Source organism: Balaenoptera musculus, chromosome 2, assembly GCF_009873245.2.
Source record: "Balaenoptera musculus isolate JJ_BM4_2016_0621 chromosome 2, mBalMus1.pri.v3, whole genome shotgun sequence".
Classification (NCBI taxonomy): domain Eukaryota; kingdom Metazoa; phylum Chordata; class Mammalia; order Artiodactyla; family Balaenopteridae; genus Balaenoptera; species Balaenoptera musculus.
Genome location: NC_045786.1, coordinates 163,802,310 through 163,816,439, shown reverse-complemented (window position 1 = coordinate 163,816,439; position 14,130 = coordinate 163,802,310). Strand labels below are relative to the sequence as shown.

The 14,130-nt window shown below is 41.0% G+C and overlaps 1 protein-coding gene across 5 annotated transcripts in view; it reads left to right on the top strand.

The window, feature by feature from the left end:
• ATXN3 (ataxin 3) overlaps positions 1-14,130 on the top strand; it is a 35,741-nt gene that overhangs the window by 228 nt on the left and 21,383 nt on the right. For 3 of the 5 annotated variants that reach the window (XR_005018685.1, XM_036842508.1, XM_036842510.1), the window contains exons 2-6: positions 6,880-7,044; positions 7,272-7,316; positions 8,874-8,959; positions 9,385-9,451; positions 13,481-13,568. Coding sequence is in view for 4 of the 5 variants with exons in the window: in XM_036842508.1 (XP_036698403.1) it covers positions 6,880-7,044; positions 7,272-7,316; positions 8,874-8,959; positions 9,385-9,451; positions 13,481-13,568 (451 nt within the window). In the remaining variant the exon portion in view is untranslated. Of the gene's footprint in view, positions 1-331; positions 523-6,879; positions 7,045-7,271; positions 7,317-8,873; positions 8,960-9,384; positions 9,452-13,480; positions 13,569-14,130 lie in introns of those variants that run through there. The other 2 variants (XM_036842509.1, XM_036842512.1) reach the window with 2 other exon arrangements.

The window sequence follows — 14,130 nt, the reverse complement described above, 5'->3', positions numbered from 1 at the left end:
ATTGCACCCTAAGGCCCGTGCCCGAGGAGCCGGAGGAGACCCGGGCCTGGGATGTCTGGGAAGCCCGCAGGGAATAAGGGCAGGGACGGCGGCACGAGAGAGGGGCTGGCTTCCGCGCTTTCTCTCCACTTTCCGTGGGAGTCCTTCTCCAGTTCCTCTCCCCCACTCTCCCTAGGTTCTAGCTAGTCACCTCTTGGACACCTCCCTCTACCTTTCCCAACTCCACCCCGCTCTCCCAGTCCTACCCTTTGGAAGAATTAACTTTTCCTTCTCTGGGCTCCTCAATTCTAAATTGGAATTTCTCATACACTCAGATCCTTCTGCACTGGGTCCGTGAGCATCCCGGCGGCAGGGACCTTGGCTCGTCCCACGGAGGGCGTGACCCTTAGGGAAGTGAAGTAGGAAACCCCGTGCGCCCCTGAACTGGGAAGTCGTCACAAGAGTTTTTGTTATGAGATGTTTGGGTTTCGTCGCTTTTGGTAGTGGCATCTTTCCGGATCAGGAGGCCAGCTTTCTTACTAGGTATTAAGAGTGGGCAGGAATAATTTTGTTTTTGTCTGCCTAGCCTGTTTTGCTTTGATGCTTCCATGACCATGCGCTTGAAGATAATGTTTGTGGCATGTGGAGAAACTCGTCTTTCTCGCAGTTATCAAACAACTTGGGTGTGAGTGAAACCTTCCTCAGGACAACTTTGTCACATATCTTGTTTCATAATAGTTTCGTGTTTGGAAAGGGTTGCTGGTGAGGCTGTTATTTAGTAGGAGCAAAGGGGTTTTGTTTCGTTAAACACTTGTCCATTTAAAAATACACACACAGCAATCAGATAAAGCAATCAAAGACAAAGGAAGTGCAGTATAAATCTAAACAAATTGTTATGGAATGCTTTTCTTTATAGAAAACATTTCCGAAACTTTGGTACTAGAATAGACCAGTTTTTATGTGTGGGTGAGGAAGGACTCAGTGGTATGGTTATCACTAATCTTTTGACTTGACTGACATGTTATATGAATCCTGGACAAGAGAAATTTAGCTGCTTGGCTAAGGAGATTGGATGAAGAGAACCTCGAGTGGGCATATTTTTATGACTGATTTTCAAAAGCTTTGTTGTAGGACCAGATGGTTCAACGCTGAAGATTTTAAATTTGTCCACATCACTTCTTGAGAATTATGCAATATATTTTTTTAACAATAATGATTGGTACCTAGTTTGGATAGAGTTCAGTGAAGGTAGCTGCTTAACCATGGGATCAAAAGAAGCTGGACGCTAGCCTAATGAAAATCTACTTACCTGAAAGCAGTCACCCTGAATTATCAGCATGAATGTAGACTTAAACCTACTTCAAGAACACATTTACCCTTATCAACTTATAGGTACTTAGCAAATGAAGACTTAAAGTTCTTCAGGCATATTTCAATAGTATGGAAAGCACCTGTAACCATAGGGCCCATTGTCCATCTCATACACAGTCCATTCTGGGAATGTTTGAGCTCAATATGACATTTTCCAGAGCACTCCCTTCCCCTCCTCTACATACATTTAACTCTAGGTCCCTGGGTTTGGAGAGCCAGGGAACCAACTTTGGCCCTAGGAAAGCTGTGCATATAGGGTTATCTGCCTACAAATGACTTTGCAACCACTTCCTCTTGGAATTTTGGTTTCTCCATTTTCAGAGTTGTCACTTGGAGTGCCCTTTGTTAAATTAAAATGTAAACTCAACAGTTGTTTATTGATATATCCCCAGTGTCTGGCACATAGCACGTGCTCAATAAATATTTGAATGAATCAAGAGTGTTCCTTGAGCATCTAAGATGTATATGGTGCTATTTATCTAAAGTAAACAATTTTTTCTGTAAATATTTTATTTTTTTAAATAGGATTTTTTTTTTTTTCTCGCTACGTTGGGTCTTCATTGCTGTGCAGCCTTTCTCTAGTTGCAGCGAGCGGGGGCTACTCTTTGTTGTAGTGCGTGGGCTTCTCATTGCAGTGGCTTCTCTTGTTGCAGAGCACGGGCTCTAGGCTCACAGGCTTCAGTAGTTGCGGTGTGTGGGCTTGGTAGTTGCGGCTTGAAGGCTCTAGAGCGCAGGCTCAGTAGTTTTGGCGCATGGGCTTAGTTGCTCCGTGGCATGTGGGATCTTCCCAGACCAGGGATCAAACCCGTGTCCCCTGCGTTGGCAGGCGGATTCTTAACCACTGCGCCACCAGGGAAGTCCTTCTGTAAATATTTTAGACTTTGCAGGTCTTTTATGTTCTCACATATTCTTGTGTGTGTGTGTGTGTGTATGTGTGTGTGTTTGTGTTTTCCCAACCATCTAAAAATGTAAAAACCATTCTTAGCTCCTGGGGCAGACTGAACTTGGCCCAAGGGCTAGAGCTTGCCAATCCCTAACTTAAACCCTAGTGCTATATGGCCACCAACTGCTGGAGTTTTTTGTTGTTTGGGTTTTTTGTTTTAGTTCTGGTGCCTGATTTCGGTCGTTTTTGTTATCGCTTCTGTTGCTGACTGCTCTTGGTGAGGTTACTGTGCCATCTGAATTGGTACTTTTATGCGTTTACAGCTGTGAATGATAACCAAACTTGTTGGGATTATATTTAAAATTAGTGAAAATACTGGAAAGATGCTGAGAATTGACTTTATGACATTCGTTATGTTTCTTTTGTGATTGCTGGTTCTTAACCATCTTCAGGATATTTGAAGTTTAAGAATCACCAAGTTCCAAATAAGTGGCCTAAGGAAGTGGTAATAGTACAGACTTGAAACCTCTGCCTGGGTTTGAATCTCAGCTCTACCGTTTACTACCTGTATGATCCTGGACAAGTTACTTATTATCTCTGTTCTCCAGTTTCCTCCACTGTATTTGAGGATTTTGAAGTGTCTGTCTCAGAGTTATGAGTGCTTAGAATGCTACCTGGCACAGGGAGGTCCTGAAGACTTTGGGGACAGTGAGGGAATGATTTGGTTAAAGTTACCCTTGGTGATTTTGTAAGATATCTTGGTAAAACTGAAGATGCATTTTGTTCATCCTCGGATCCCAACACAATAAAGTCTGGGCTTGAAATCATGAAATTTCAATACCACTGAACTTTGACTATAGCAAAGTGAACTTCTGTCCAACTTTGGTTAAAGTTTGATGAGAAAGAAGTGGTTGGGGGACTTCCCTGGTTGCACGGTGGTTAAGAATCCACCTGCCAATGCAAGCGACGCTGGTTCGAGCCCTGGTCCTGGAAGATCCCACATGCCGCGGAGCAACTAAGCCCGTGAGCCACAACTGCTGAGCCTGCGCTCTAGAAGTCCACAAGCCACAACTGCGGAGCCCACACGCCACAACTACTGAAGCCCGTGCGCCTAGAACCCATGCTCCGCAACAAAGACAAGCCACCACAATGAGAAGCCCACGCACCGCAACAAAGAGTAGCCCCCGCTCACTGCAACTAGAGAAAGCCCGCACACAGTAATGAAGACCCAATGCAGCCAAAAATAAATAAATAAATAAATAATTTTTTTTAAAAAAGAAAGAAATGGTTGGGGGGACTTCCCTCGTGGGCCAGTGGTTAAGACTCCATGCTCCCAATGCAGGCGGCCGAGGTTTGATCCCTGGTCAGGGAACTATATCCCGCATGCCACAACTAAGAGCCTGCATGCCACAACCAAAAGATCCCACATGTCGCAACTAAAGATTCCACATGCCACAATTAAAAAGATTCTGCATGCTGCAACTAAAGAGCCCGCACGCCGCAGCAAAGATCCTGAGTGCTGCAACTAAGACCCGGCATAGCCGAATGAATGAATGAATGAATGAAGTGGTTGGGGATAGTTTGCGCGGGTGGGATGGGCAGGCAGGGAAATGCATAATCTTAGATGGGACCATTTTACAATTTTTTTGGTCCATGTAGAATTTGACTCATCTTGTGACTTTAAAAAATAATTTTATTTAAATTTGACTGTACAATTTGTTCTTTCCTTCTATTAAATCATGTTAGAAGTACAGAACTTGATATAATTTCCTAAAGCAATACAGTTTTACTTCAATTAGGTTTAATTTCAAGTGCTTATTTTTTGTATTTTAAAGCTAATTTTTTATAGAGAGAATTTTAAAATCAAATATTTGGATTCACTGTTTCTATATATGTTATTACATATGGTGACCATAGTCTGAGAGCCCCAAACTGAAGCATGTAGCCTGACAGCAAACAGAAAATTCCAAGATAATCCAGTGTCTGGTCGCTGTATTAGGTAGCTCTTAATGTGAAGTAGCTGTATCTTAGCAGAGACTTTTTTATCGTTGTTTGAATTTTTTATTAAGGATTACACGTGTAGGTGCACACAGATCATAAGAGTATAGCTCAATGAATTCTCATTAAGTGAACACAAGTGTGTAAATAATACTTAGATCAAGTAATAGAACATTTACCTGCATCTTTTTTTTTGTTTTGTATAATTTTTCTTTTTAAAATTTATTTATTTATTTATTTATTTGTGGCTGTGTTGGGTCTTTGTTTCTGTGCGAGGGCTTTCTCTAGTTGTGGCAAGCGGGGGCCACTCTTCATCGCGGTGTGCAGGCCTCTCACTATCGCGGCCTCTCTTGTTGCGGAGCACAGGCTCCAGACGCGCAGGCTCAGTAATTGTGGCTCACGGGCCCAGCTGCTCCGCGGCATGTGGGAACTTCCCAGACCAGGGCTCGAACCCGTGTCCCCTGCATTGGCAGGCAGACTCTCAACCACTGCGCCACCAGGGAAGCCCTTACCTGCATCTTATAAGCCCCCTTACATTCTCTTCCAGGATAGTAACTCTCCCTCCACCTCTGCAAGGGTAACCACTACCCTGATTTCTAAAGTCATCGATTAATTAGTTTTGTCTGTTTCTGAAGTTTTGTAAATGGAATCATATAGAGTGTACTCTTTTGAGTCTGTCTTTTGTTTAACATTGATTGAGTCATCCATATTGTTGCAGGTAGTTGTAGTTAACTCACTATCATTGTTACATAGTAGTCCTTTGTGAATGTAACACAATTTAGCCATTCTACTGTGATGAGCATTTGGGTAATTTCCAGTTTGGGGGCCAATACAAATAGTGCTTCTATGAACATTCTTATACATGTCTTTCGATGAACACAGGTTTACATTTCTGTTGCTTATGTTATGTACCTAGTGGTGGGATTGCTAGATCATAGGGTAGGTAGATGTTAAGCTGTAGTAGATATTCCAAATAGTTTTCCAAAGTGGTTCAACTAATTTACACTTCCATCAGTAGTATATAATAGTTTTGATGTTTCTAATCATCTCCAACATTTTAGCCATTCTGGAGTGTGTAGTAGTAACACATCGGTAGTTTTAATATAGGTTTCTCTGATGGTTAATGAAGTTGAGCCCCCCTCTGTGTTTTTTATCCATTTGGCTATCCTCTTGTGAGTTCTTGTTTGTCTTGCCCACTTTTCAATAGAATATAAGTAGACATCTGTGTATCCCTCCAATTCACATTATATTGTTCAGTGAGACTGGCTTTCTGGCAGGAGGAATACAGTAGAAGAAAAAAGAAGTGGAGACAAGTACTCTCTCACCATCGTAGTTATGACTTGAGGGATGGATAGTGTCTTCTTTACTTCAAGTTACTTACTCCATGCCAAAATATGAAGATAAACTTGTCTCAGCCCCCTTTCTCACACTCAGACTGTCTCAGTGCTGCATTCCTATTCCATTATATACATATATCCTGTATCTTTTTCAGCAGCGGAATTTTGTTCCTAGAAAATTAACTCAGGAAAAAGATGTATCTTGCAAGGTGTTGGTCTTTGGGGTCTGACCTATTGTGTGACATAGCTCGAAACAAACTGCAGGATGTCAGACATGTTGGGTTAAGGAACAGACTTTACTGGGGAAATGGAGAACTTAGAGGGCCAGAGTTAGCAGGAGAAGAAGCTGTTCTCCCATCTGCCATCATACTACAGAGAGACCAACCCGGGGCTGGGTTCACTGGGAGGGACCTCATCCACCCAGTAGTATCCCTTCTTATAGGGAAACAGGAAAGCAGCACTGTTGAGAGGAGAGGGGTGATACACAGGCTGCTTAGTTGGAGGAAGCCTGGATTTAGGTTTGGGGTGCCAGTTGTGTAAGAAAGCCAGCTGCCCAGCCCGCACAGGGCCTGTGGGAAGTTGTTTTCTCCCCACCCCCATAACAGGAAGCCAGTGATCCCAGTTCCCAACTGGAGAACTGAGCTTGGATGCAGCCCCCTTGCTGGTTTGTCCAGAAGTGAACTCCAGGGGTGGTTTTTGGACAGTTTTGCTCATGCACCAAAACTGTGTACATTATCTGCAGAGTTCTTGAAGAGAACCTTGGCTCTGTAGCTATAAGTCTTCATAAACATGGAACAGAATTTTTCTTACTATATCAATTCTTGAGATTCTTCATCTGTTCATGGATTTGAAATTCCATGAACGAGCATTTAGATGGATTAGAGATTATCTTGTTAAAAGAACAAATGTTCTAGGGATTAAAATTCCCTTTCAGCATTAGTAATTTACCATGGAATCTCCAAAAATGTATTTATTTTAGCCACTGAAAACAAAGGAGGCTAAATGTTTATTATAGAGTAGTTTTTAATAAAAATGGGATTTGGTGTATTTGACAGATGATGTTTGTTTAGTATAAATCATTCTTAAATTTTTGATCATACAGCTAAATAATTGTAGTTTCAGTAATGGTAGAATTATAAAATAAATGTTAACAAATGAAAATGCATGTACCTGTGTTAATCATGCTTGTCTAAAGCTAAAAATATTTGGTTTGGCTGTGTTAAATTAATGATTAAATTTCTGTTTCGGGGAAGATACTGTACAAATCTGTTTTACAAATCCCATTTGAATTTTTTCTTTTGGAAATATTAGCAAGAAGGCTCACTTTGTGCTCAACATTGCTTGAATAACCTGTTACAAGGAGAATACTTCAGCCCTGTGGAATTATCTTCAATTGCACACCAGCTAGATGAGGAAGAGAGGATGAGAATGGCAGAAGGAGGAGTTACTAGTGAAGACTATCGCACATTTTTGCAGGTACTGATTTTAAACTCACTAAATCACACTTCTTAAAGAAATGTGGGTGCTGTTTAGGAAAGGATGAACCACTCTTCCTTTGGGTATCTGACTTGTTAATTATAAATCGGCTCTCGACTTTGTAGATGGGAATGCACAAGGTGTTACTTTAAATATGCACACTAATGACACTATCCTTCTCTTCCCACCCTCGACCCCTGTCCCAACTACCTATCCAAATTAAACAGCAGCCTTCTGGAAATATGGATGACAGTGGCTTTTTCTCTATTCAAGTAAGTACTCACAGGCATCTACTAAGTGTTGTTTATGTCCCAGGCACTGTTTAAGCTCAGGGTATGCTTTTCCCAGTCTTTCATAGTCACTGTAATGATGTGACCTTCAGAAGTTCCTCCAGTAGATTGTGTCTAAGAGTATAAGATTCTACACCAGAGTATTAGATTTTTATATAGATAAACATGAAAATTAGGATGATAGAATCTTCATCTTAGAGTAGGGCTTTTTCAAAGGAGGTTGTTAATTTGCATCTGGATGCTAATAACCGTAATTCCAGTAAGTCACAGTATTTCAAACTTACCATCTCCTGTGTAAATTTGAGAAAATACAACACTTTGCTACCTTCCATTTAAATCAGCCTACTAGGAGTGGATTCTTTCATTATGGTCTGTGGCTTTTGCCTTTTTCCTTTTTTAAATCTTATCACTCCCCTTGAATTCTGTGGGTGAATATGTATGTACTTGTGAGATTGATTCTTTCATCCGTGGTTCTTTTATTCCATTTCTAACACCTGTGAGGCATATCCAGAGTTCTTTAGAACTTCTTTTGGGGGAACTTTTTCTGCAGATATCTCTGCTTGTGTTCCGCTGTACTGTCCTCCTGGACTCCTCAGTCACCAGCGTTTCTAGCCAGTGCTTTATTGTGGACCGTTACAGGTGACAGCTACTGCAGGGCTTGGAGCAGAGGCCTGAGCAGGCCCAGTGCTTGCCATTTCCTGTTTGTGCAACGCTGCTCTTTTTTTTTTGGCTGTACCACGTGGCCGTGACATGCGGAATCTTACTATACTTCCCCAACCAGGGATGGAACCCGCATCCCCTGCAGTGGAAGCATGGATTCTTAACCACTGGACCACCAGGGAAGTCCCTGCAGTGCTGCTCTTGGTGCCAGTTCACGTTTGCCCACCTCATAGCATTCACTTTTTGTCTGTATTCGTGCCTGGTTCACTTGCTGCTTTGTTGGCTACCTTGGAGGGTAGGTAGTGAATTTTCAGAAATTTCCCTTTTTTTTCCTCAGTTTGAAATACAGGTTTATCTTTTGTTTTTTTCCTACAAATCACAAACCCGTGATAATAGAAGTTTAAAATTTATGAAAGCTTCAGTTTAAATCCCCAGAAATAACTCATTTTAATAGACATAAAATTATCATTATTACATATCAGGTAGTGAGTTGACTATCAGTTTTCTAAAGCAGGACCCATAGCAGCCAAATTATCACATGTTTGCAGTGGACTAGTTTTAAGAGTAGCACTTACTGGATAGAAAATACATCTGGATTTTTGAGGCAGTTTTATCTAGGAATTGTGTGGTTCTCTGGAACATTCCAGAAACTTAGTGTAAAAAGTACTCTTTTAATGTTACGTTTGTATATTATTTATGGACTTAGTGATATATCTACACACACACACACACACACACACACACACACACACACACACACACTTTAAAAACCATAACCTTCTGGGGAAATTTATATATGAACTACAATTGTATATACAACTAACATGGCTACACTACTTAAATTTGGAATTTTTAAAAGTTGCTATTTTTTTATAACAGGTTATAAGCAATGCCTTGAAAGTTTGGGGTTTAGAACTAATCCTGTTTAACAGTCCAGAGTATCAGAGGCTCAGGATCGATCCCATGTAAGATTTTATTTTGCTTTTCCTACACTTGATTTTTAAATTTCTACTTTCTTAAAGGAGAAAAATACATCTTGCATGCTTTTGTTTTGATATTCCCCGTTTCAATCCCTCAGGTTTTCCTAGTTCACCTTTTGCGGCTGTCTGTGAACATCTGCCCACTGAGCCTTCCTGACCCCTCAGTGTCTGGCAGTGCAGAGCTGATCCTTGAATGGAGTGTGGTGCCATCGTTTTTGCACGGCATCACTTATCTGCACAGAGATTCATACTGTTTTGTAATTTTTAAAAAATCAGTAATACTTAAAACTGTGAATATAATCCTAAATCATCATAGGTTTTGTGTAATACTTTCCAATAGACAAACTAAATGAATATGAACTCTAGTATTTCAACTTAATGTTATGTATGTTTTTTTTTCCTGTTTCTAGAAATGAAAGATCATTTATATGCAATTATAAAGAGCACTGGTTTACAGTTAGAAAATTAGGAAAACAGGTAATGCTTCCCCTCTTCCTGTGTCTTTTTTCTCATTCTGTACCTCATTTGCAACTGAAGTGTAAGGGATTTGTACCTTCATCTTTAAGGCACCCATCCCTTTCACTTCAGTTGCAAATGAAACTCACCAATAATGTGTGTATGTGGCCTGGTTTCAATAGAGAGAGAGAGAACGTAAGTAAAATTCTCTATTTAATAAGACAATACAGCCATGGTTACTTTTAATATGTTTATGAGTTTTTATGTTGTAAAGATGCTCTGTCAGTTAACTACTATTTTCATGGGTTTGTATTAAGCATAGCAATGTCACAAAGCCTGAAATAGTGTCTAGCATGAATAAAAATTTCCAGTAATGTTTGCTTTTGCTTAACAAGGTTATTCACATTCCAAAATGCCACGTAATATATGTATCTGCATAAATCATTTCTATTTTTTTCTAAAAAAAGGACATGGAATGTGTCTTGAGCAAGGCTTTTTATAAGATCAAGAAAAGTACCTAAAGTGTTATTTTTAAAAATAATTGCCAGTGATCTTTTTTTTAAATTAATTAATTAATTAATTTATTTATTTATTTATTTTTATTTTTGGCTGTGTTGAGTCTTCGTTTCTGTGCGAGGGCTTTCTCTAGTTGCGGCACGCGGGGGCCACTCTTCATCGCGGTGCGCGGGCCTCTCACTATCACAGCCTCTCTTGTTGCGGAGCACAGGCTCCAGACGCGCAGGCTCAGTAGTTGTGGCTCACAGGCCCAGTTGCTCTGCGGCATGTGGGATCTTCCCAGACCAGGGCTCGAACCCGTGTCCCCTGAATTGGCAGGCGGATTCTCAACCACTGCACCACCAGGGAAGCCCTGCCAGTGATCTTTGTATACACAATACCATTTTTGAAAGAGTTAAAGTCCTTTTTCTTAGAATTTTGACTCTTTGAAAGAGGATTATTATTATTTTTTTGGTATTATTTATTGGTTTGTTTGTTTGTTTATGGCTGCATTGGGTCTTCGTTGCTGTGCGTGGGCTTTCTCTAGTTGCGGCGAGCGGGGACTACTTTTCATTGCAGTGCGCAGGCTTCTCATTGCAGTGGCTTCTCTTTGTTACAGAGCATGGGTTCTAGACACGCAGGCTCCATAGTTGTGGCACGTGGGCTCAGTAGTTGTGGCTCATGGGCTCTAGGTGCGCAGGCTCAGTAGTTGTGGCTCGCGGGCTCTAGAGCACAGGCTCAGTAGTTGTGGCGCATGGGCTTAGTTGCTCCGCGGCATGTGGGATCTTCCCAGACCAGGGCTTGAACCCGTGTCCCCTGCATTGGCAGGCAGATTCTCAACCACTGCGCCACCAGGGAAGCCCTGCCAGTGATCTTTGTATACACGATACCATTTTTGAAACAGAGTTAAAGTCCTTTTTCTTAGAATTTTGACTCTTTGAAAGAGGATTATTATTATTTTTTTGGCATTATTTATTTATTTGTTTGTTTATTTATGGCTGCATTGGGTCTTCGTTGCTGTGCGTGGGCTTTCTCTAGTTGCGGTGAGTGGGGGCTTCTTTTCATTGCAGTGCGTGGGCTTCTCATTGCAGTGGCTTCTCTTTGTTGCAGAGCATGGGTTCTAGACACGCAGGCTCCGTAGTTGTGGCGCGTGGGCTCAGTAGTTGTGCCTTGTGGGCTCTAGAGCGCAGGCTCAGTAGTTGTGGCGCATGGGCTTAGTTGCTCCGCAGCATGTGGGATCTTCCTGGACCAGGGCTCGAACCCATGTCCCCTGCATTGGCAGGCGGATTCTTAACCACTGCGCCACCAGGGAAGTCAGAAAGAGGATTATTGAAAACAGGCTAATGTAGTAAAAAGGAATGAATTATTGATACATATAACAACATGGATGAATCTCAAAATAATTATGCTGAGTGAAAGAACCTAGACACAAAATACTAGATACCGTATTGTTCCATTTATATAAAAGTGTAGAAAATGCAAACTAATCTATAGTGACAGAAAACAGATTGACTAGTGGTTGCCTGGGGATGAGGAGGGCAAGGAGCAGTGAAAGAGGAGGATTACAAGGGGCACAGGAAAGTTGGCAGTGACGAATATGTTCACTCTTGGTTGTGGTGATGGTTTCATGGGTATATACATATGTTAAAACTTTTCAAATTGTATACTTTAAATATGGCCAGTTTACTGCATGTCAATCATACCTTAATAAAGCTGTTTTAAAAAATAAACTAATACAAAACAAAAAAGGAAATGAAATCAAGAAAGTACATTGAATTAAATCAATACAAGATAATTCAAAAACAAAAGCCCTGCTATTATCTTTTAAGTCTGCTGCCTAGAAGCAGCTTCATCATAACTGATTATTTCTTAAGGTCCCTCTTGGGGGGCAAAGAGCAAGTAAGGAGGTGTGGTGTGGTGCAGGGAAGACTGACCCAGGTGGGAATCAACTCTGGGAAAAACCAGGGCAGGACAACTGCCAAGGTTATTTAACCTCTGGGTTTTATTTAGATCTTTAAAAATATGATCAAATATTCTTCACTTTCAAGATCTGAAGACTTAAATTCTAGAAATTCCTTTGTATTGATTTGCATGTAAACTTACATTATTATTTTGAGAAAAAAAAATTTTTTTTTTGTATTTATTTATTTACTTTGGCTGCGCCGGGTCTTCGTTGTGGCACTCGGGATCTTCATTGCAGCATGCGGGATCTTTAGTTGCGGCATGCGGGCTTCTTAGTTGCGGCATGCGGACTTCTTAGTTGTGGCATGCATGTGGGATCTAGTTCCCCAACCAGAGATCGAACCCGGGCCCCCTGCATTGGGAGCGCAGAGTCTTACCCACTGGACCACCAGGGAAGTCCCCTATTTTGAGAAATTTTTAAAATTTTAGTTCTTCAAAATTGAATTTACACATTTCAAATTATCTTTGACAAATACAGGAAATGTCAAATTATGGCTTGTCATCTTTGGTTCTAATTTGTATTTTTGTTTAAAATTGTATTTTTCCCTATAGACTCTTGTCTGAGGTCCCTGTATAAAGAAAAAGATGACTGAGAAAAATACTATCTTTGTGAAAATCCAGGAAAAGTAGTTGGTCATGTTGCTGACAGTAACTTCTGAAACTTTTGTATCATGTGGGTTAAACTAGGACGCCCATGAAGTAGTGACTGAATGATGCTAATTACATGCAGTAGTGGCTTAGTGAACTTTTTAAAATGAGTTGGCGATTATAAATTCTCTTCCTGGAATGTCTGGCTTTCTCTCAATTGAATTTTTTTTTCTTTTTTTTTAAGAGTATATTTTATTTATTTATTTTTTTAAATGAAAGCTTCTTTCTTTCTTTCTTTCTTTTTGGCTGTGTTGGGTCTTCGTTTCTGTGCGAGGGCTTTCTCTAGTTGCGGCGAGCGGGGGCCACTCTTCATCGCGGTGCACGGACCTCTCACTGTCACGGCCTCTCTTGTTGCGGAGCACAGGCTCCAGACACGCAGGCTCAGTAGTTGTGGCTCACGGGCCCAGTTGCTCCGCGGCATGTGGGATCTTCCCAGACCAGGGCTCGAACCCATGTCCCCTGCATTGGCAGGCAGATTCTCAACCACTGCACCACCAGGGAAGCCCTCTCAATTGAAATATCTTGACCAAGATTATCAGCAGTGGGAAAACGGGGTGGTTTTCCTTTTTTTTCCACCATCAATATAATATGATTAGATGAGGATTTTGTTGGGCTGTTCCTTTGAAAAAAGATTTAATTGTCGCTATCAATTAAGATACTTTAAAATACTGGCTATCAGTTTCTTTTCTTTTTTGGAAGGGGGATTTAGAGCTTATGGCTTAAAGCAAACTTTTAAAACATTTAATAGTGATAAATTTGCAACATTCTATTTCAGTTTTTTAGAATCGCATTATTTAATTACTTTAAAAAAATCTTGATTTAACATGTTTTCAGTGTTTAGACAGTCTTACTAAGTTTAGATGGGTTACATCTATCCTTAACATGTGAAACTTCCTTATTATTTACAATGTGCAGTAACGTAAATATTGACAATTTTTTTTCCAGTGGTTCAACTTGAATTCTCTCTTGACGGGTCCAGAACTAATATCGGACACATACCTTGCACTTTTCTTGGCTCAGTTACAACAGGAAGGTAAGTAAAGACTGAACATTTTATGTTACCTTTTGAAGTAGCCAAATAAAACTATCTCATTAGAAGTGAGTGTAACAAGGGGCTTCCCTGGTGGTGCAGTGGTTAAGAATCTGCCTGCCAATGCAGGGGACACGGGTTTGAGACCTGGTGTGGGAAGATCCCACATGCCGTGGAGCAGCTAAGCCCGTGCGCCACAACTACTGAGCCTGCGCTCTAGAGCCTGCAAGCCACAACTACTGAAGCCCATGTGCCTAGAGCCCATGCTCCGCAACAAGAGAAGCCACCGCAGTGAGAAGTCCGCACACCGCAATGAAGAGTAGCCCCCGCTCACCACAACTAGAGAAAGCCCACACGCAGCAACGAAGACCCAACACAACCAAAAATAAATAAATAAATAAATTTTTTTTAAAAAAGTTAAAAAAAAAGTGAGTGTAACGATATTGTTTTTATGGCAGTGGCAGGGATATAATTTTTATGTTTTACGTGGTGAGCTTTAGGCTGTGATTTGGATGATACTGCTCATTTAGCATTCTTGCTGACACTTGGCCCTCCCCTGGGGATG